Source organism: Syzygium oleosum, unplaced genomic scaffold (assembly GCF_021117445.2).
Source record: "Syzygium oleosum isolate NSW1041296 unplaced genomic scaffold, Sole_v2.1 Sole_v2.01, whole genome shotgun sequence".
Taxonomy (NCBI): Eukaryota; Viridiplantae; Streptophyta; class Magnoliopsida; order Myrtales; family Myrtaceae; genus Syzygium; species Syzygium oleosum.
The window spans coordinates 5,290,599-5,315,230 of NW_026607485.1; the positions used below are offsets into that span (position 1 = coordinate 5,290,599).

At 43.7% G+C, this 24,632-nt stretch overlaps 1 protein-coding gene and 1 pseudogene across 1 annotated transcript; both read left to right on the top strand.

The window, feature by feature from the left end:
* Positions 1 to 7,058: 7,058 nt before the first annotated feature.
* On the top strand, positions 7,059 to 8,537 carry LOC115684778 (macrodontain-1-like). The gene is made up of 2 exons (XM_030609650.2): positions 7,059 to 7,512; positions 7,728 to 8,537. The coding sequence occupies exons 1-2, from the start codon at positions 7,065 to 7,067 to the stop codon at positions 8,375 to 8,377; spliced, it is 1,098 nt and encodes a 365-aa protein (XP_030465510.2). The 5' UTR covers positions 7,059 to 7,064; the 3' UTR covers positions 8,378 to 8,537.
* Positions 8,538 to 9,849: 1,312 nt separating this feature from the next.
* On the top strand, positions 9,850 to 15,777 carry LOC115684768 (zingipain-1-like; annotated as a pseudogene).
* The last annotated feature ends 8,855 nt before the right edge of the window (positions 15,778 to 24,632 follow it).

Below are 24,632 nucleotides of genomic sequence, written 5' to 3' on the forward strand. Positions count from 1 at the left end.
AGATAACAATCACATTCAAACAATCTACGCAATCCGCAAGATTCTTCAAATTCAGATAAGGCAAATAAATCAAACTAACGGTCATATCTATAGGGTTATAGATATCGACAGAAAGTTCATTGTTTAAATTTTGAAAGCAAATAAAATCTATTATCGTATCCAAGTGATTATGGATAAGATAACGATTTACCGTATCGCCGCGTATCGTACCTTAGGGATAAGGTCGGATAGTCGTCCAGATACGTTGCCAAATTAGGAATGATTCCTAATTTTGGGTATTTTCGAATATTGCGGATATAGCACACATCATCCTAAGATATCTAGCAATCTACTCAATATTCACGGAAACTAGGAATCTAAATATTTTGAACATTTATTGGATAGAGATTTTTACCTGATTTGTTGATTACTTTCCAAATTTAAATCACCGGCGAATCAGGATTGCGGATCGGACGATCGGCGGTAGACGGGCGGGCGACGGGCGGATCAAGGGTCGTGATGAGCAAGCACCGTCGTTGATGCTTAGTGATAGCCACTTAGTCACGAAAGGACCAGCTGGTGTTGCTCTCGGTGGCAATTCTGCTCATGTTGTGGGGCTGGTTTCTTGGCAAGGCAGCGTTGGCTATTTTCTTTTATCAAATATGCACTTCACTACAGACCTAAACTCTTCGCGTTCTCCTTGCCAGGAAGCTTGCATGAAATAAACTCACAAAAGGCCACACGTTATCATCACTTCTGGACAACACCCAAAAGAAGACAAATCCACCACTTAGAATTATTTCACTGAAATCTTGGTAACTCTTTCTGACTGTGGACTTCGGGGCAACGAGAGACGCGGCTTGGACTTTAGGCTTGCAAGTGGTAGCCGCAAAAGTTGATGTGATATTCACGATGGTAGAGAGATTCTGGTCGAACTGGACGTCGACGAATCCGTCGGGCTAGATGGAACTCCGTAAGAGTCTCGCTATCTCTGAAATATGATGACGGTGATTCAGGCGGTGGCGGCAGGGCGTCAACGTCGGTTAGGTAGCAAAATCTTCGAAGCAGTAACGACCAGCGGTGGTGTTGGTCACGAGCAGGGACAAATTGTGTCGAAGACTCACTGAGAAATCTGCAAGAATATCAAGAGTGTACCGAATTGGGCTTAAAGTTTGCTGGACTGCCACCGTTGCGTCGCTCGTGTGTTGACTGGGAACTAGGAATTCGTCGAAATAGCTTAACGACGGTCAAGGAGTGGTCTTGCGCAAGCGACAAGGACCCACGGAAATGCTGATCTTTCTGATTTGGGTGTGTTCCTGTGACCTGCAGAAAAGATCCGGAAAACTCTTCTCCTTTTCCCCTTTTTGGTGTTTTCTCCTTTGGCTTCTCTGTGAGTGCAGAACGTGGAGAGCTTTTGCTCTCCACCTTGACGTGAGTTGAGCCTCAGGCAGAAAAGAACAGAAACAATCTCTCTCTCTCTGATTTTTCTTTCTCACTTTCTTGTGGCCGTGTATGACATTCTTTGGCCTCGTACTCTAAGAGAATTTTGTCTTTGAAAATTGTGAGAGTCCCCTTGATTGAGGGGTATAATCACATATTTATATCACAACCCTAGGTTAATTGACCGGGCTTCCTAGTCCTAATGGGCTTAGACTTAGGCTTTATCATTTAATTTAATTTTAATTCTAAATGGGTTAAATTAATTTGGGCTGATTTAAGCTCAAATTAAGATAATCAAAACATTTTAGACTTGTGAATTTCGGCCCCCAATCCCTTGAGTGAGCCGAGTGCTCGAGCTCGGTTTACGCGATGAATTTTCAGCTTTCTCGCCACCGCCGGTCCGATGCGGAATGCAACTAACCTATATGAACTTAAACTATATGCTATGCAATTTTAATATTTTTGTTTAGGGATTAAAATTTAATCTCTAATTTTCTATGCAAATTATTATTAAATGGTCGGTCGAAATTTAGGTGTCAACATCTATGTTAAGGAAATATGAACTGGTTCCGACCCTCGTGCCGAATTATGAAGATATAGGCGTAGACGACAGAGTGTCGTACGTGGAAATGCCAATAAAGATCGAGGACAGAATAGAACGAGTGTTGCGAAATAAAACAATTCTGATGGTCAAAGTAATTTAAGAGCATCATGGAACCGAAGGTGCGATATGGGAAAGCAAAGAGTTGATGCGATATCAATACCCCCATTTGTTCGGATAATTGGGTTGGGTTGTAAATATCGAGGAGGAAATTTTTGTAAGGGGGAAGAGTTGTGACATTCCGAATTTCGACTCATTTTTGGGATTTATAAAGCGTGTATTTCGTCAGTGTGCTAATAGTAAAATCTCACCCAGAACTGATCACTCTTGGATTAATTTTAAATTAGAGATTTTGCTAGAATCGCACTCAATCGAATTTGGCTGTTATTTAGAGCCCGAACTTTGGTGTCGAATTTCTCGGAGTTTTGTGATGAATTTAATAGGAAGGTGTCGATATTATTGTGGCTAGCATCGATATTGCCCGGAATTGGTGAAAAGTGAAATTTGGACCGAGTGCAAATTTGGACTAGTAGACATCTCTCGTAGTGTGTTTTAGTTAGTGTTTTGGTCTTTTTCCTTTATTTAAATTAGGGTTTTTCATGGCCGTTGGATCGATTTCGAGTTCGAATGTGGGCCGTCAGATCGCACTCATTGCATTTGACTTTCTATCTCTCTCTCTCCTCTCTCCTCTGCCACGCCCCAGCTACGCGCGCGTCCCTTCTCCCCCCTAGCTATGCACATCCACTCCCCCGCCTCCCCATGCAAACTCCTCTCTCTCTCTCTCTCTCTCCTCTTTTCTTATTCTTTCTTCTTCTTTTCTTCTTCTTCTTCCTTTTTTCCCTGGCCGCTACTTCTGCTCCTTCTATTTGCTACTTACCGCTAACCACCACTCACCGTCCCCCTTGTGCCGCCACTTGCTCGACCAGCCACCACCCCCACTGTCGCCGCCACCCAGCCACCGGACGCCGTCACCGTTGTCGGCTCGCTCGCCTAGCAGCTCGTCGCAGCGAGCCCAGCTCGCTGCTCATAGGGCCGAGCTCGTCGCCGCCCAGTAGTCGCACGCCATCACCGTCGCTAGCCAGCCTAGTCGCGTGCCTGCTTGTTCACCGTCGCCGGTCGGCCCAAGCCACCTGCGAACTTGTCTCCACCTAGCACCAGCTCGCAGTCGCGCATCTTGCTACCGTGCGTCTCGCCGGCCAACTCGCTCGCCGGCTAGCCTAGCCACTCGCCCAGTTCACCGCCACGCGTCTCACCAGCCAGCTCGCTCATCGGCTAGCCTAGCCACTCAACCAGCTCACCGGCCGAGCTCACCTAGCCGCTGCCCAGGCCGTGGCCGAGCTCTCCTGGTCATCATCCTGGCCGTGGCTGAGCTGCCCAGCCACTCGCCATCGTGCCCAGCCATCGCCCGTCCACCTAAGCTGTTTGGCAGGCCGTGGTCGAGAGTCCCGGGCATGGCCGAAAGCTGTACCGAGCCGTGGCCAACCACTGTACCCGTTGTACCCTTGTCACACCGATTCGCCACCGTTCCATCGGACCATTTTGGCCCCTTGCTGGTTTTCCTTGGGCCAAAACTTAGGTAAGTGACTCCCTAAACCCTACTTAGTACTTTGGATTATTATTAGACTTGTTTAGAGATTGATTAGTGTTGGTTTAGTGGCTAAGTTAGGGGTGGAATTTATTGATAGAATGTGGCCGGTTGTAGACTAAATTGTGGCGATTTTATGGCTTAGTTAGTGGTTGATTGCGATGGGTTCAATGACTAGTTTGTCATGGCGTTTGTGGGTGAAATTAATATTTGTATGTGGATGACTTGAACGTCGTATTGGTGAGCATGACTTGGTTTTGAATAGTATGACGTGCTATATTGGTATTGGCGAATTGTATTGTGGTGTATGTGCATGAGGAATGTCCTGAGGTGTGGTTACTCGGGACTGAGCCCGGAATGATCGGAGGGTTGCTAACCTGAGGTGTGGTTACACGGGTGTGGCTAGAAAGGCAAGAAATGACTTGAGGCGTAGTTACACGGATCGAAAAAAATGTCCTAAGGCATGGTTACGCGGGACTGAGCCCCGAATAATCGGAGGGTTGCCAACCTGAAGCGTGGTTACGCAGGTGTGGTTAGAAAGGCAAGAAATGACCTGAGGCGTGGTTACGCGGGTCGAGAGAAATGTCCTGAGGTGTGGTTACGCGGGACTGAGCCCGAATTGATCGGAAGACTCAGCCTAAGGCGTGTTGACGCGGCCTGTGAGAATGGACCTGAGACGTGTTGACGCGGGTCGTGGATAGTTGCTTGGCCACACATGCGAAATGTGTTTGGTTGAATTGGGTGAATATACGTAGTTATGATGCTCAAGTGTTCATGTTATGTTCTTGACCTATTATTGCATTATTGTGATTTGACTAATGCGTGGACTGGATGGGTGATTTAAGGTGAGGTAAGTATGTTTGTGTGGGTTCGAATGTGTTGGCTGTTAGATCGCATGATAGACTTGTTTGGGTACGTATTGGCCTAGGTGGGGTATAGGTTGTCTACTTATTGAGATTTATTCTCATTGCTGTAGTGCAAAACATTTCAGATCCCTAATCTCGACTTTGGTACACTTGTGACAAATTTACCCCCTGTTAAATTGGATTAATACCACGAAAAATCACAAATTGACACAGTTGTGACAAACAGAGAGTAAATTGCCAAACTGGTACTCCTGTCAATTATTACGTGTCATCCAACTTAAAAATTTAATGGTAAAATTTAATGAAATCTAATGGAGAGTAAACTTGTCATAGGTGAACCATTTTGCAGTTTTTAGTGGCCAAAAAAATAATTTTAAGTAAATTTGTCACCGATGTACTCATTTGGGATTTATGATTCTATTAACCCTAAAAAATATCAAGGCGGCTGGTTTAGTGTTGAAGAAGTCACCTTTATTCACGAGATTAAGAATTTAATTCATGTTGTGAAAAAATATTATAATGGTTGGTAATCCAATGTTTAACTACGGCATATCTCTTACGATGAGACTTCAATCAGCATCTTTGTAAATGCGAAGATGGGCCGCTTAATCTTAGACCTTCGATTCGTAGATGATGCAAAGTAGATGTAACTTCGTGCAAACATTTTTGTAACGGATACAAGACTTTGTTATCCTTCCTTGCCCTTTCTTATCTACAAAAGAAAAAGTCCAAAAGAAAGGACATCTCCTTCGAACTTACGTTTGTGGACCCAAAAAGAAGAGGACGCCATTAAGTCAAGGCTCAAGTCAATGGCTGGAGGCATACGTTGGAGACAGTGAGGAGACGACTTGACTTAAGGGGCGCTCTAATTGGAACAATGGTTGTTCTCGGAGTCCTTGTCCTGTCCCACTTCTCTATATGATTCCACCCATCCTATCTTAGTCTTTTGTCAAGTTGCGCTCTAATTGGAACAATGGTTGTTCTCGGAATCCTTGTCCTGTCCCAATTCTCTATATGATTCCACCCATCCTATCTTAGTCTTTTGTCAAGTTGCGCTCTAATTGGAACAATGGTTGTTCTCGGAGTCTTTGTCCTGTCCCACTTCTCGATATGATTCCACCCATCCTATCTTAGTCTTTTCTTATTTTCTTGGGTTAATATCACGAAAAACTTCAAACTGATACATCTGTAATAAATTTACTCCAAGCTAATTTGTTTACTATCAAAATCTCTAAATCAATATATCTGTGATAATTTTATCCTCCGTTAGTTTCCGTTATATTTTATTATACGTAGCAACTAAGAGGTGTATAGACCAACATTGGTCTTTGTCAATGATACTTTATGTTATTTCCCAATAATGTCCAAAAACTTGACTCGTAAGCTCTACGGACTTAGTGTTGACTTAGAATATATTCGTCGCCTTTTTCTTGGTCTAATCTCAACTATTAAAACTAAGTTTATCAAGCTTATCTCAAGAAATTACTTCTTTTTAATAATCGATAATTGTTCGACAACCAGTGAGTTTTACTTAATTATTTGCTAACTGGTATTCTCATAAGTTTTTGAGGAATCATTCCACGTACACAAAACACGATAGGCACCTAATAAGTTTTTGATGTATCATGCGTTTTCGCTTATTTTAAGCAAAAATTTGCTTAATGACTTCTCTATCGAAATTTAAAATATGAACAAATCTAGTTGTAAATATTCATATGTCTTGTTCAGGCATTTTTCTTTAGATAATGTCAATTAACGCGAATGACAAGTTAAAAGGAAAATAAAAGTTAAAAATGAAAGTCGGTTTTCACACCTAAAACTTTTGTTCAAAATTTGAGCATTCACACACTCTCTCTTTCTCTCTCTCTCTCAACACGCTTGCTCATTACCAATTTTCTTTGTCATCAAATTGCTCCAATTAGTTAATTTCACATTCACTTCTATAAAGACATAATTACACAAATGGACTTGAACTTTGGCCCAATGTGTAATATCTTTTATAAACTTTTAATTTGTTTGATATAATCCTTGAACTTTTGGTAATTGTTCAATTTAGTCCCTAAACTACATGAAAATTTGCAATTATATCATTCCCTTAATTCAAGTTAACGGAATTTGCTAATTTGTCTTACAATCAAGTAAGTTTGAATGGTGGTAAAAAAACATAACATTACACGTAGATTATCAATGTAAGATATTCAACTCAAAATAGAATAATCCATATCATCAAAATAAACGGATAATCATTTTTCCAAATTGAACAAGTTAAACAAATTAAAAGGATTATTATATTCTAATTTAAGTTGAATATCGTATGCGGATATTTTACATGTAACATTAATTTTATTTTCACAGCTCAAACGTACCGGATTGGAAGTCAAATCAGTAAATTCCGTTAACTTGAATTAATAGAAGGATGGCAATGAACATTTTTATACAATCTAGGGACTAAATTGAGTATGTACCAAAAGTTCAACGACTACATTGGATAAATTAAAAGTTCATGGACCATTTGTGTTATTTTTCCTTCTATAAATACACCAAATGCACTCACTTGTTCTCTACAGCAACAAACATCACTCTTCATTAAAAAATGGCTTTCAAACTTGCAAAAAATTTCTCCATATGGTTCATACTTGTTTTTTGTGCATGTGCATCCACATCGGACTCCGCGTCCCTTGCTGACGACATTCCGTCCTCAACTAAAAAATTCGAGGAGTGGATGACTGGGCATGGGCGCGACTACAAAGACGTGGCTGAGAAGGTGAAGCGTTTTCAGATTTTCCTGGAAAACCTGAAGTTCGTCGAGGAATTCAAGCGCACGGCGAACCGGACTTACAAGGTCGGACTGAACAAGTTCTCAGATTTAACCAACGAGGAATTTAGGGCAACATATGCTGGATACAAGTCGCCATCATCAACACGCAGTAACTCCTCCCAAGTTCATTCTTTTGAGTACCAAGGTTTGAATAGCATTCCGGAGAGAGTCAATTGGGTCGAACAAGGCGCTGTCAACCCTATAAAGCTGCAAGGCCCATGTGGTGAGAAATTTACTGCTGACATAGAAGCCTATCCTAAGATATGCGAGCAATTACATTGCCCATTGTCATAAAAGAATCAATCTTACTAATAAAACAATAAACAAATTTTGTTCCGACACCTTAATATGGTCTCATATATAGCCATGCAACCTTCGGCTTGAAGTTATCTTGATTGAGTTATAATCACTGCACGAGTCACTATCCTATGTGTACAGGATCTTCCTGGGCGTTCTCCGTGGTGGCAACGGTGGAAGCAATCACGAAGATCAAGTCTGGCATGCTGCCGAACCTGTCCGTGCAGCAACTCTTGGACTGTGCCACTAATGGCGGCAACTGGGGCTGCCATGGCGGCTTGATGGACAACGGCTTCAAGTACATCATCGAGAACGAAGGCATCAGCTCCACATCGAACTATCCATACACCGGGGTCGACGGCACCTGTGACAAGCAGGCCGCATCTGTTGTCGAGGCCATAATATCCGCGTATAGGGATGTCCCCGCAAAAGAGGATGACATGCTGAAGGCCGTGGCGATGCAGCCGGTGTCAGTAGCACTGGACTCGAGTGGGCCTGCGTTCCAGAACTATGCAGGTGGGGTCTTTAATGGCCCGTGCGATGCCAATCTAGACCACGCGGTGACGGTCGTCGGGTATGGGACGGATGAGGAGGGGACCAAGTACTGGTTAGTAAGGAACTCTTGGGACGCTCCGTGGGGCGAGAGTGGGTACATGAGAATTCAGAGGGACTCTGGGGTTGAAGGTGGCCTTTGTGGAATTGCCTTGAAAGTTTCTTATCCTATTTATCAAAGAGATTATGGCCTCGAGCTCATGTGCGTTAGTAGGCTAAACTCGGCCGATATGAATTGAGTTTAGTCTAAGTGGAAATATTTCGGGTTAATTACTATAGTTAATCTCATGTATTTACTTTTTTTTATTCAGTTAGACCCCATGCGACCTTTGTTAGGTTTCTTATGCTGAAATATTTGGAGTGTCTAATGATAATGAGAAGGAAGAGGATTTGAAGACAGTCCTTGAATTTTGTATTGTTAGCAAACACTTGATATCGTTGTTTGACACTTAGGACCATGTGCATGGGAGGTCCTCATACCTATTGGACGATTGTACGGTTCAGTTTAAAAAAGAAAACAGAAAAGACTTTTTACCCATGCTAATATATTTGTAACAAAGTCAGTAAATGTATAGAAAATGTTGGTAAAAAAAGCTACCGCTTACTTGATTCCTTGATAACTTATTGTTAATCGCCTGACATATCATGACAAATTCTTTTTGAAGGTGTGCAAATCACCAATTTCTTTTTATTATCTTTTATCAATTTTTAGTTGTCTTTCTTACCAAAGCTATAAATTTATCAAGTTTCATTCGAACGTATTTTTAGTAATAGATGTCGTGATTTGATAGGTCAATCACTTCCCCACTCGGATAAGTTAAAAATAGTTTTTCTCTTGTTATCCCTTCAATCTTAATCTGTGTGGACCAACACTGGTCTTAGTCAATGATATTTTATGGTGCTCTTAGGCTGCAAATTGTTTGTTGTTATCTCCCAATTGATTATCGTCGACATGCATCGACTTAGAATAGACTCATCTCCTTTTTCTTTGTCGAATTTCAATCATTTAAACAAGTCTATCGAGTTCTCTAAAAATTACTTCTTTGTTAATACTTGATAATTGTTTGACAACCGATAGCTTTTACTTAATTCCTATTTTTTTGGTCATATTTTACTTAATTATCTGCTAACTGGTGTTTTCATAAGTTTTTGCAAAATTATTTGATGCACGGGAACATGATGGATATCTAGTTTAACTAATTTTATATATATTATTAATGGCACCGATTTGTCTGCGATTTATCATGTATTTTTTTTTCTTATTTTAAGCAAAAAAAATTGTTTAATGACTTTTCTATCAAAATTTAAAATATTATCAAATTTTAGAAATTGTCAAAAATTATGAACAAATTGAGTTGTCAATATTCGTTTAGTCTTGACTTGAGTTAAATATATGTCAATTTACATGAATAATAAGATTTGGAAAGAAGTAAAATTGAACGTCATTCCACAAGTTAAGATTGCGATCGACATTTAGTAGTCACTTGCTATTAGCTCGCTCTCTCTCTCTCTCTATGAGAAGATTGATCAAATAGATAAATAATTATATTGCCACACTCACGCATGGAATAAAGATTGACCTTGCTCGTCACCAACTTTCTTTGCAATCAAATTGCTCCAATTAGAAAATTTCCAATTCAACTTCTATGAATACAACTAATGCATTCCCTCGTTCTCCACTGCACAAACATATCCCTTCATTATCGCTCAAATGGCTTTCAAACTTGCAAAAAATTTCACCACATGCTTGATATTTGTCTAGTGTACATGTGCATGCACCTCGGACATCACGTCTCGTACCTACGACATGTCGTCCATGACTAAACAGTTCCAGGAGTGGATGACTCGACACAGGCCAACTACACGGATGTGGGCGAGAAGGCGAAGTGTCTGAAGATTTTTCTGGAAAGTCTATGCTTCCTTGAGGATTTCAATGGTGCGGCGAATCGGACTTTCAAGGTTCGATTGAACAAGTCCTTGGATTTAACCAACGAGGAATTTTTGGTAACATATACTGTATACAAATTACTATCGTCAACACGCAGTAACTCCTCCCAAGTTCATTCTTTTGAGTACGAAGGTTTGAGTAGCATTCGGGATAGCACCGATTGGGTCAAACAAGGTGATGAACCCTACATGGAACCAAGGCCAATGTAGTAAGAAATTTACTGCTGACTTAAGGCACAAATGATAACCATTCGATGTCCCTTTTTTTTCTCGGGAATATGTTTGGAACAAAAATCCGTTTGGTAAAATAATTATATTTTTCTATTTCTAGGATAAATTTTTAGCCCAGAAATAGGTTTGGAAGATAAATAGGAAGTTGAAATTTTTTACTTTTCCATTTCAGGAATAGAAATAGAAATAACAACTTTCTTTTATTGTTCGTCCTTGCCATCCATCGCCGCCCACCTGCCAGCCGTTGCCCAACAACTACCCACCACTTGCCAGTCGTTTGTCATTGCTCGCCTGTTGCTTACCAGCCTTTCGCCATCGCCCCCACTCACCCGCCAGCCACCCATCGCCAGGCACCATCGCTTGCGTTCGTCGGCCGGCCACCTATGAAACGAATTTCTATTACGGGAACAAAAATTTTATGTCGTTATCAAATGCTATTTTTTGCTCAAAAACTCGTCTGGGTAATAGAAATAGATTTTTCTATTTCTAGCTAGAAATAGGGCCAAGGAAGAGAAATTTTATCATTCACGCCCTTAGAAGCCTGTCGCGCTTGCCCTTTTTGTGAGGAAATATGGGACTAACTTGGTGTATGCTAAGTCTAGGTCTAGGACTTAACTCAAGCTCTCCCAAACCCATACTGTATCGCAACTTATGGTTTAGGTTTTTAACTCGCAAGTAATTTTTATCTAGGAGTTGCCACTAATCAATTTGGAGTGAGTCGATTAGAAATCCAAGTAAGGTCACGGGAGAAACACCCTACTCCTAAGAACTAGAAATTAAATAAGTTCGAGGATTTGATTACACTAATTGAGTGACTAATGCCCTCTTGGTACCTTTTATCCTGTTCATTTAACATTTAAAGGTATTAATGCAGTATTCCTATTGATTGTGAATCCTAGGGTTCTAATCCTAACTAGGCTAAGGAAACGACAATCAATGCATCGGAATTGCACAAACAAAACCTTAACATGCCTCTAATCATCCATATTCAAAGTCAAATTAAACACGCAATTCAAAACGTACGAAGCAAATGACGTGGAATTAAGCATGGAATTTAATCACACAAAACATACAATAAAAGGCAATTCCAAAGCCTAATTATTATTTTTTTCGAATTTTCAAAATTTTTAGTTTTTTGTAAAAATTAATTTTCTTTTAATTAAAATAATATTATTATATTATAATATTATAATAATATATAAATGGACCCATCCGACTTAGGTCGAGACTGACCTGAACCCGCCAGTCTGGGTCCACGGCTGGACTGGGCTCGTCCAATGAGCCCAGTCCGGCAACCTTAAAGCCCAAAACAAAAATTAAAGAAAATTAGGTCCTAGACATTAACCTAGTTTCAAAATTAACTAAGCTTAGGCCCACCATCCTATTTGAGCCCAGTCCGAGAAACAAAGAGAAAGAGAATCGGGTTAGGCTCCTCGCCCAACTCGGATCTGACTCGACTACTCACCAGCGATCCGACTCTACCTCCTTCAAAAGACCCGGCTTCCTTAGGCCGCGTGCCCTCACCACGACGGAGAAGGCCACGGCGAGCAAAACACTCATCTTCGTCAGGCTTGGGGACCTCTAAGCGTCACCTCACTAGTCTGGGTCAAACGTTCACCGTTGTCTGGTTGGAGACGCCCTAGTGACAACCACAGCGAGGCGTCCGACAAACGCCCCAAATCATGATGTCAGTGGCCTTTGCAAGTGGCCACGATGACGGCCGTGAACCGGGCAACACAATAACCTGAACAACAACTTCCCTTTCACTTGGATCGCCATTTCTCGGATGACCTCAACTTCGGCCAAAAAGGTGAGATAAAACTAGATCTCATTTGGGCATTTCAACAAATAGGTGGTGTGCACTCCGAATCATGAGGTTCCCGACTTGACCGAGACTCAAACTCCGATTGAAACTCTCAACAAATAGATCCAGACACCCACGACGATTTACCAAAGGACGCATGAGGTTGGGGCTCGCACGAGAGGACCAATGTGAATTCCGGCCTCGTGCCCCAAAAACAGGGGAAAAACAGGGGCTGGCAAGGAGAGAAAACCAGGGGTGTTAGCCGCAAGTTGTCCCTACTTGACTCGACGACGGCGGCTTGGAGGCGAGCCCGAGACAAGTTGGGTCATGGCCAGTCGCCTTGGGGCCATCGAACCGGGATCCTTGGGAAAACAACCCCTAAACCAAATAAAATGAAAACCGGCGAACCGGAACCTATTAAGGCTTGGCATGGGGGAGAGGCGATGACCGTGAGTTGTCGGTCCCGGCAAGAGCATGGCAGTCGCCGAAAAAGCTCTTCAGCTTTCTGTTCCACTCAATCTCTATGTATCTCTCTCTGTTCCGTGAAACCGAACCCCCCCTCCTCGCTTTCTCTCTCTCTCTTCGTTTTTATACTAGTCACTAACCACCTACTCTCTCATTCTGAGCCATTCAGGTTGCAAATGATAACCATTATGTTTCTAAGTTTTTGTTCTAGAAACATATTTGGAACAGAAATCCGTTTGGTAACGTAATTTCATTTTTCTATTTTTGGAATAAATTTTGTTTTCAAAAATTGGTTTGCAATAGAAATGGGAAGTTAAAATTTTCTACTTTTCTATTTTTGGAATAGAAATGAGAAGTTAAAATTCGTCTCATCACTCAGCCTCGCTACTAGCCGGTCACCCGCTTGCTACCCATTGCTGCCTATTTGCCGATCGCTACTTCCTGCCATTCGTCATCTCCCACTACCAGCCACCTTCGGCTGCTGCTTGCCATCCACGGACCATTGTCTCCCGCTGCCAGCCGCCCTCTTCCTGCTTTCGACTGTCGCCCTCCTCCCAACACTAGCCGTCGTGGGCCGCAGCTCGCCATCCACTGTCCACCGGTCACCATCTCTCGCCACCGGCTACCTCTCGCTACCGACTGCCCTCCTCCCATCACTGCCCGCCTCCGGCCACCGCCCGCCTCTGGCCACCGCCCACCGTAGGTCGCGCCCGCCATCACCGGCCATCGTCTTTCCGCTGTCGGCCGCCTCCTCCCGCGCCACCTTCCGCCCACCGCCACCACCGGCCGCTATGGACCATCGCTTGCCGTCCATCGACTATCGCTCTCGCCTCCGACAACCCTCCTACCGTCACTGTAGGCTATCGCTTGCCGTCCACTGGCCACCATCTCTCACCACTTACCACCCTTCTCCCGCCGCCCGCCTCCTCCTCCGCCGCGGCTACCTCCACTCTTTGCCTCGGCACGGTCGCGCGTCGCCGCCCACCGTCGCCTCCCTTTGCTGTCCGCCGCCTGTCGTTCACTATCACCGTCCGCTACCGGCTGTTTGTCATCGCCATCTGCCCGCCGTCCACTCACCGGCCACCCGAGAGGGAGAAATTTTGTGCTGTTATCAAACAAAATTTTATTTCGGTAACAAAAATTTTGTATTGTTATCAAACGTGTTTTTTTGCTTAAAAACTCATCCATGAACATAAATTGATTTCTGAAACAGAATGGTTGTCATTCGCAGCCTCGATGTTTGCTTTGCTTGATTTCTCCTAGGCCGTGCAAGCTGAGGCGCAGCGGCCTCTCTTGGCTATAGAGTGTCCAACATAGACGGAGGAAGAAGCAGAGAAAGAGAGGATAGGAAAGAGAGAGAGAGGGAGAGGGGGGGCTGGGCCCAAGGAAAAGAAAAGGAAAAGGGCTGGGCCCTGGGTATGAAAGGAGAGGGCTAGGTCGATCCGGTCCTATCTAATTTTTTTTTAAAAAAAGGAAAGTATATTCTAATAGTGCAAAATGTACCTATGTCTATATGCAATACAATTGAATACTAAACATTTTTTTGGTTTAGGAATTAAGGATATTAACCCCTAAATTTTTGCATAAATAATCTTGGCTAAATTAAAAATAGGTGTAAACAAGCCTATTCTAAGATATGTCAGTAATTATTGCTTTGCTTTATCCCTCTTGTCATAAAAGAATGAATCTTATTCGTGAAACAACACACAAATTAGTTGTTCTAACACTTTAGTTTGGCATCATATAGCCATGTGAGCTTCGGCTTGAAGTTTTCTTGATTGAGTTATCTTACTACACGATTCACTCACTACCCTGTGTGTACAGGATCTTGCTGGTTGTTGTTGGTAGCGGCTGTGGCGGAAGCAATCATACAGATCACCTCCTGTGTGCTGCTGACAACTCGTAGATTGTGCCACCAGTGGCGGCAACCAGGGCTACCAAGGCGACTGGATGGAGAACGGCTTTGAGTACATCATCAACAACTAAGGCAACAACTCCACAATGAACTACCTGCACGGCGGGGTCAACATCACCTACAACGTGCAGAGCTCATCTGTCGCTGAGGCCAAAATATCGGACTACAGGGACGTCCCCTCGAACAAGGATGAAATGCTGAAGGCCGTGGCGAAGCAATTGGTGCTAGTAGCGCTGGACTCGAGTGGAGCTGCATTCCATAACTATGCAGGCAGGGTCTTTACTAGCCCGTGTAAGTCCAATCTGACCACGCGGTGACGTTTGTCGGGTATGAGATGCGCGTGGACAGGACCAAGTACCGGTAGATAAAAACTCTTGGGATGTTCCGTGGGGCGAGAGAAGGTACATGAGAATTCATAGGGATCCTAGGGTTATAGGTGATGGATTCATAATGCAATACTGTTTTTTGTAATCAGAAAATTTAAATAGAAATAATAACTCTGAGAAAGCAATAACAAATTAACTCTAACAAATACAGCCACCAAAGAGAGTAAGCGTGTTATTCCCTAACTTTATGCTGCGCATCAAATCAAGAAAGTCCTTAGGCCATCACCTTGAAGAGATGCACTCTTGAAAACGAGGAAATGCTTTGTACGCAAGAGTTGCTTTGCCCGGTGCAATGAGGCAGAGATGTGTGCAGAACCTACGTGGACTCTCGGTTGAAGTTGCATTGGCCGGCCGTCACAGTCCTTCGACTTTGCCCTGCATCATGTGGGAAGAACCAAATAGATCGTAACAAAATTAAACAAGAGGTGCGGTACGGATTATCTCCTTAAGGCGATTAGTTTTTGCCCATAATGCTTTGCAAGATTTATGAACTATGCTTATCAAGATACCACACCTCATACCTGTTTGTATTAGCACTATGCAAATAGAACTTAGTCAAACTCTTCTGAAAACTGGCATACTTAGAGAAAATTGAAGTGAAGAGATCTGTTGTTTTTTCTTCTTCTCTCTATACCTCTATTTGTTTCTCTATGGAATGAAGAATAGTTCATTTCCATTTATAGAGTTTGAATGAAAATGAACTGACTAAAGACATGAACTAAAAAGATTCATTAACTTAACAGATATATGAACCAAAAAGAAATGTCTTGTTTTGCTCACTTTTATTTATCTATTAATCCATAATTACAAATTTGACAAAAAAAACCCATAATTACAAAGAAGGTGGCCTTTCGTGGACTTGCCTTAAAAGTTTCTTATCCCGTTGCATAAGTATTATTCTAGGAGATTATCGCTTTGAGTTCATGTGTGTTAGGGACCGTTTAGTTCAACTTTACAAATGCTTCTTGGAGGAATGCAAATACCTTTAAGTTAAAGCCTCCTGGGGAAATACAAATAGCATTTGGTAAAAAATCCTATGTAAAGCTACTTTGGCCCAAATAGTATTTGGCAAATATTTTTTTGCAAAAGGGCTTTGGGAATTGTCTTTTTTATTAAAAATAAAACCTACCCTACCCTTCGCCAGAGCCGGCGGCGGCTTATGGCTGCCGACAAGCTAGATCTGGCATTGGCGGCTATCGCCCGAGGCCGGGTGATAGCCGCCTGAGTTGAGCAATCGTGGCGACGGCCGCTTGTGGTCTCATGACCGAGGCGGCAGACGGCCTCGCGCGATTCAGGTCGGCGGCGCTTGGGTGGTCGTGCGACCTCGGATGGCCGTGCGACCTCAGGTGGCCGTCGCCTGGGTCGTGCGACGTTGCCGACCTCTTGCCAACCTGATCCAGTATCAGCCGCCGTCGCCCGCCACCTCACGAAGAAGATGAACATTAACAAGAGTGGCGAAACTGGAATAAGCCAAAATAAGTGAGAGTAGTTTGGCGATAAAAAATTTGGGTTCAGCATTTGGCCAATGGACTTCGAAATGCTGAACCAAATGGTTCAACATTTCGTTAAGGGTTTTTCGAGGTCAAAAGCCCCTTCCAAATGTTAAACCAAACGGGACCTTAGTAGACTAAAATCGGTCAATATTGTCATGCCCCGAACCCCAACGGGCTCGCGACACCCCGTCGATGGTCGTATTGAACGCGACGTCCCAGGATGCGTCGCCGACCCAAACGAAACATGCGAAGACAAACTCAAGCGGAAGCAAAATTTAAACAACCCAAACAAGAAACATTTAAGGAGGGGTAGCCGAAAGGCACGTACTCAAAACAAGAATACATTTAATATAACCTACAACCTTCACCATTACATCACCTTAAACAAGGATACTAACATCGAACCATGTTCATCAAAAAGGCGGTGGTTGGGTAGCCTAACTTCACTAATAAAAAGGGCATCCAAAAAGGGGTGAAGCATCAATGTCCAAAACCACTCCCGATCTCCGAACCGCACGTGACGACTATTCGTCACTCAAAACCCGAAAATATTTAATAACGAGAATGAGATAAATATCAATAAGCAGACAACCTAAACCCCACTTAGGCCAATGCATACCCAGACAAGTCTCAATATGCAATCTAACTATCAACAAATTGGAATTCACATAGACATACTTACCTCACCTCCAATCATGCGCCAACTCTGCATATTAGTCAAATTGCTAAAATACAATAATATCCTAAGGACATATCACAATCGTTCAAGCCCCAAATACATGTGCATTCACCCAATTCAATCAAGCACATTCCACATGCATATCCATCCAACTATCCACGATCCGCATCAACACGCCTCAGGTCCATTCTCACAGCCCGCGTTAACACGCCTCAGGCCCATTCTCACAGCCCGTGTCAACACGCCTCAAGCCCATTCTCACAGCTCGCGTCAACATGCCTCAGGCCCAACTTTCTCCAATGACTCGTGTAAACACACCTCAGGTCTTTTCTTGCCTTCTTCGCCACACCCGCGTAACCACGCCTCAGGTTGGCAGCCCTCCGATCAATCTAGGCTTTCAAACAAATGCACACGCCACTTAATTCAATGAATTTCACATCAATCACATAGTCAAATAACTCCATACTATGCTCAATCGCCACTTGTTCTAATGACACCAAGCCAAAGCTCACATAATAGGCGTCAACCCAACCACAAACAAACAACACGAACCACTGCCAAGCGGACATCAAATCATACAAGAACACCTAATGAACTTGACACAATTTCCAGCACTAGCGACCACCAATCCCGCCATGATTTCAACAATAAACCACCTCGTTTCGGCCCACATTTCATTCCATAGATTACCGGACATCGGCTGATCGAATCGTCCATTCACCGAGCAAGAATCAATCATAAATCTCACAATGACCAACCACTAAACAGCCAAGATTCTGCCCACACATCACCCCACTCGACTCATAAAATGACATATCGCGATCGCCACTCGAAGATTACCAAACCAGCCATTAAACCCCTTCATATTAGCCACAATCTCACTACGATCCCACGCCAAACAACCCCTAATCAAGTCTAGCAATACCCAAAGCCCTAATTGAGGATTAGGAAGTTGTTTACCTTGACTTGAGCAAGAAAAAGGGGCTGGGCCACGGGGAGGATCGCCGGGTCGGCGGCGGCGGCGACTCAGCGGCAGCAGGGGCGAGTGGCTAGGTTCACGATGGTGAGAAGTAGTAGTAGTAGCGAGTGGCAAGGACCTCACCGGAACAACAGCAACCCCGACGGTGGCTAGGCAGTGACAGCGACGTCGCGACGGCGGTTGAGCAGCGACGGCGACGCCGCAACGATGATCAGCTAGAGGGAAAATAGAAGCAGCCGCATCGGAGGCTAGACAGGCGACGAATAGAGATTTGGACGGAACAGAAGCAGCTACGTCGTCGAGACAAGAAGAACTCTAGCATTCGAGTGACAGCTCACAGCGGCGACGGCAAGGTGGCAGCTCGTGCGGGTTGGCATCTCGGCTGGACTAGCGGGGTAGAGATAGCAAATCTGTGGCTCCAGCGGATGCACAGCGCCCTACGATGGCGACGGTCGGAGTAGGGATAGAGAGAGAACAAAGAAAGGGGAGGGGAGTAGTGTCCAGAACAGGGGAGCAACAACCACAGTGGCGCCGATGACAGCAGGGGTGGCGACCAGGCGAAAACAGGGGAGCCGGGTGATGGTGGTGAGCCAGTGAGGGCAATGGCAGCCGGGACGGCGACATGCGGCAGTTGCTGGTGAGACGAAATAGAGGAGGGTCAGGGTAAATCGGGGAAAGGGGAAGGAAAAGGGGGGCTACAGCGGCAGTAGGGGCTAACGGCGGTCAACGACAGCACGTCGGCATTGCAAGTGACTAGGCGGAGTAGGGCTGGCTGGCCGACAGCTAGGTAATGCCGAACAGCGGCGGTGAGCGAGTTACTACTCGTATGGAGGGGTGTGAATGAAGGGGAAGGGCAGTCGGGTCTGGGGAGACGACTAGACGGATGACACGGCAGCTAGGTGAGCGGCGACGCTGGGTGGACGGCCAACGATAGACAGGCACGGCAAGCGGCGATCAACAAAGGAGGGCAGGAGCAATGGCGAGGGAAGGAAAAGAAGAGAAGAAGAAGAAGAAGAAAGAGAAAAGAAAAGAAGAAAAGGAGAGAGAGAGAGAGAGAGAGAGAGAGAGGAAAGTATGCATAGGGAAGAGGGGGAGGGGACGTGTACAAGGGGGCACGTGATCGGGGGGAGAGAGAGATAGAGAGAGAGAGAAGTCAAACACCCGAGTGCAATCCAACGGTCTACGTTCAAACCCGAAATCAATCTAACGGTCCACGAAAAACCCTAATTATAAATTAGGATAAAGGACAAAAGATACTAAATAAAACACACTATGAGAGAGGTTTACTAGTCTAAATACGCACCCAGTCAAAATTTCACTTTTCACCAATTTCGGGCAATATCGACGCTAGCCACAAAATATTGATACCATCCGATTAAATTCATCATGAAACTCCGAGAAATTCGACACTAAAATTCGGACTCTAAATAACGGCCAAATTCAATCGAATGCGATTTTAGCGAAATCTCAAATTTAAAATAACCTGAGAGTGATCAGTTCTGGACGAGATTTAACTATAAGCACACTGACGAAATATACATTTTATAAATCCCAAAAATGGACCAAAATTTGGAATGTCACAACTCTTCCCTCTATAAAAATTTTGTTCTCGAAATTTACAATGCAACCCAATTATTCATACAAATGGGGGTTCTAATGTTGCATCAACTCTTCACTTTCTCATGTCGCACCTTCGGTTTCATGATGCTCCTAAATTACTTTGACCATCGGAATTGTCTTGTTTCGTAACACTCGTTTCATTCTGTCCTCGATCCTTACTGGCCTTTCCACGTACGACACTTTGTTGTCCACGTCTATTTCTTCATAATTCAACACGTGGGTTGGATCCGATTCATATTTCCTGAATATAGACATGTGGAACACATTGTGAACTTGGGACAAATTTGGCGGTAGTGCGAGACGATAGGCTAAAGTACCAATTTTCTCTAAGACCTCGAATGGACTCACGTACCTCAGGCTCAACTTCCCTTTCTTGCCAAACCGTGACAATCCTCTTACCGGCGATACTTTGAGGAAAACGTGGTCTCTCACTTGAAATTCGAAAGGCCTACGTCTCCGGTCTGCATAATTCTTTTGACGGCTCTAAGCGATCTTAAGCTTGTCTCGAATCACTTTGACTATTTCGACTAACTGCTGAACTAACTCTAAACCAATGATGCTCCTCTCACCAACTTCATCCCAACAAACTAGTGTTTTGCAAACTCTGCTATACAGCACTTCAAATGGTGTCATTCTGATACTCTGCTGATAGCTATCGTTGTAAGCAAACTCAACCAGATGCAACTGTTCCTCCCAACTACCCTTAAAATCCAATACACATGCCAGCAGCATATCTTCCAAAGTCTAAATAGTTTTTTCAGACTAGCCATCCGTTTGGGGATGATAGGTCGTGCTAAACTATAACTTTATTCCTAACGTCGTATAAAGATTTTTCCAAAAAACGGCAGTAAACTTAGGGTCACGATCTGAAGTAATCGTCACTGGTACTCAGTGAAGATGGACTATTTGTCACACAGATATCTCGGCATATCTTTCCAAGGCGAAGTCCTTTCGCACCGGTAGAAAATGTGCTAACTATGTCAATCGGTCGATTGCCACCCAAATTGAATCATGACCCCTCTGGCTCCTTGGTAATCCTATTACAAAGTCCATCGTGATGTGTTCCCATTTCCACTCAGGGATTTCCAATGGCTGTAACATTCCACCCGGTTTGTAATATTGCGCTTTCACTTGTTGGCATGTTAAACACTTAGCCACGTGCTTGGCTACATCCACTTTCATGTCATTCCACCAATAATGCTATCGTAAGTTCTGATACATCTTCGTACTACTTGGGTGAATACTGTAATTGCTATGGTGAGCTTCTGACAAAATTTCTTCCTTCAATTCTGCATCACCGGGCACGCACAATCGTCCACAGAACTTCAGAATCCCATCCTCGGATACTTGAAAATCCAGTTTCCTTTTTGTGACATCCATGTCCAGAATCTTTTGAATCTCCGGGTCCATTGATTGTAAAGCCTTAATCTTAGTCTAGATTTCCGGTTCAATCCTTAATGCGGCAAGCAAACTTGAGACATGACTCACTTCAAACTTAAATTCCGAATCCCGAACTCCCTCCAACAGAATCCATTCCTTGACCATCATATGCGCGATACTCGATTTTCGACTTAGTGCATCCGCTACTTTATTAGCCTTTTCGGGGTGATACAAGATATCGCAGTCATAGTCCTTAAGGAGTTCCATCTAACGACATTGTCTCATGTTCAATTCCTTTCGAGAAAATAAGTACCTCAAACCTTAATGGTCCGTATAAATCTGAAACTTCTCCTTACACAGGTAACGCCTTCAAATCTTAAGGGCAAAGATAACCACAGCCAATTTCAAGTCGGGCATCGGATAATTCAGCTCATGCGATCTCAATTGTCGCGATGTGTATGCCATCACTCTTCCGTGTTGCATTAACACGCATCCTAGTCCCTTTAGTGACGCGTCACTATAGATCTCATATCCTCCCGATCCTTATAGGATTGTTAACACTGGCGCAGTAGTCAATCTCTACTTTAACTCTTAGAAACTCCTTTCACACTTATCTGTTTATTCAAACCTCGTTTCCTTCTTTAATAACCGCATCAACAGCGTTGCTAATGCCGAAATCCTTTCACAAAGCATTTGTAATACCTTGCCAAACCCAAGAAACTTCGAACCTCTATCACTATCATTGGTCTTGGCCAATTCATAACTGCTTCAATCTTTGTCGGGTCCACTGAAATTTCATTCCGAAAAGTCACGTGTCCAAGAAATGCTACCTAATTTAGCCAGAACTCATACTTACTAAACTTGGCATAGAGTGCGTGTTCTCTTAAAGTCTGTAGAACCATCCGTAGATGTTGCTCATGTTCCTCGAGGCTCTTTAAATACACCAAGATGTCGTCGATGAATATAATAACGATTAATCCAAGAATTCCTTAAACACTCGATTCATCAAATCTATGAAAGTAGCTTAGGCGCTAGTCAATCCGAACGGCATTACTGTAAACTCATCGTGCCCATACCTCGTCCTAAATGCCGTTTTTGGTATATCATCATTCTTAATCCTCAGTTGGTGGTAACCAGACCTCAAATCAATCTTAGAAAATATCGATGCTCCTTGCAACTGATCAAACAAGTCATCTATCCTTGGTAGTGGATACTTCTTCTTCATGGTCACCTGATTCAACTGCCTCGAGTCAATGCACAACCTTAACGATCCGTCATTCTTCCTCACGAATAAAACAAGCGCTCCCCATAGAGATGCACTTGGACGAATGAAGCCTTTATCCAATAACTCCTTCATTTAGACCTTCAATTCCTTTAATTCTGACAACGACATCCTATAGGATGCTTTTGAGATCGGTTTTGTCCTTAGGGCCAACGCAACCACAAACTCCACTTCTCTATCAGGTGGCAATCCCGGCAATTCCTGAGGAAAGGCATCGGGGAAATTGCACACCACGGCTATGTCCTCTAGCCTTGGCTCCTTAACCAACGAGTTAACCATAAGATAGTTATCTTTCTACACCTCAATGACAAAGCTCAATCCATCCAATTTCAATCCAACGGTCTCTCAAAATAAATCACTCATGTTCTTTACAAAATCCGAAATTTCCAAGCGATAACTCATTCACCCAAATCTTGTCAAAGGATATCATCAGTAATTCCAAAATACATAAACTGATTGCATCAATTTACCATGAGCAATTATATGTCTTACATGACCATTCAAATCTAAAATTTCTAAAAAAATCACTTCTAATACACCAAATATCCTTATACATCGCATTTAAGCCCTTAAGACAAGTCATTCGCTTCCTTCCCAACCACAACTTACACTTTTCATTACGCCCATAGTCGATTCTGATTATTCGATGGAGCAGCTCCCGCTTGATATCCTACTTGCGATTGCCACGGTTGTATCGCCGGCCTAACCTGTCGGTTCGAGCAGTGTCTCACTTGGTGATCTCGCCTACCACATCCAAAGCATACTCCACCTCTACTCGAGTAAGGCCCATTTCCATGTCTTCCCCCACAAAGTCGACAAGTCATATTCGAATGGTGAGCCGGCTTCCCGATATTTTTCCTAACGGGAGGGACGAAGCGACTATTTCCTATCATTGGCCTCTTTCCAATGTGACGATTGTCCCTAGCCGGGGCATACCGCGATCTAGGGGCGGCAACCCGATCCATCAAATCACGCTCAATTGCCTGAGCCCGATCATAAATCTTGTAATAACCCCTCAAGTTCAGTGATATCATCTGACTACGGAGGTCCGGCTTCAACCCATCTCGTAACCTTTAGGCCTTGTCCAAGGGATCTTCTATCAATCTCGGGGCAAACTTGGATAGCTTTACAAACTCAGCTTCATACTGGTCCACTGATATCTGACCCTGGCGAAGCCTCATGAATTCTGTCAATTTCTGTTTTCGAGTGCTTTCCGAGAAATACTTGCTATTAAAGGTCTCAGTAAAAATAGTCTAAGTCGGACCAGTACCAGCAGGGAACACTTGACCTCTGTGGCCCTCCACCAATCACCTACATTTCCTTAAAGCTAGTAGATTACCAGGGTTACCTTTTCTCTCTGGGTATACCCCAGTACTTCAAAATCCTTTTCTAGCTCTTCTGTCCATCGGGTTGTAGCCTTAGTATCATCTCTCCCATCAAACTTCAGAGGCTTCAACTTCAAAAACTGGTCGACCAGCTTAGACATCGGTCTGTTTACATTCACCTATCCTTGACCAGGATTCCTATCATTCACATCGTTCCCATGATTCCCGTTATTTCTATTGGCCCCATTGGCAGTGGCAATAGCGGCCTCAGTAGCAGCAGCGACAGTAGCATTTCTATCTCGAGTCTGTCTACCCATTAAAATTCCAACTGCTCGTAGTGCCGTTAGAATTCCATCCACTCGAGAATCCTCTGCAACTCTAGCCTGCGGGGCCACACGACTTCGACCTCGACCTCTTCCATGGCTGCCCATACTTACAAGGTTCTCACACTCGCCTACCTACTATAATTCCACTCAAGAATTGAAGACCTAGGCCAACTATACAAATTGAAAGCCCTAGGCAGTGAATCGCAACAACAATTCACTAAGCAGGCAGCCAATCACAAACAATACCCAATCACAACCAATAGGGTTCGTGCACTTTCATCAAGTCCTGTTGCACCTGCACTTCACATATTATTACATAAAATCACTCAGCAACCACAATCACACAGTCTGGGGTACGCATGGCATACAAGTCTCCTTAACTGGCTACCCCAAATTCATCGCTCCTTATTACTCCAGGTTTCGATCAACTTGGATCGAGCTGGCCTTGCTTTGATACCAAATCAACGGGGGATGTCACGCCCCAAACCCCAACGGGCTCGCGACACCCCTTTGACGGTCGTATTGAACGCGACATCCTAGGACGCGTCGCCGACCCAAATGAAACACGTGAAGACAAACACAAGCAGAAGCAAAATTTAAACAACCCAGATAAGAAATATTCAAGGAGGGATAGCCGAAAGACACATACTTAAAACAAGAAT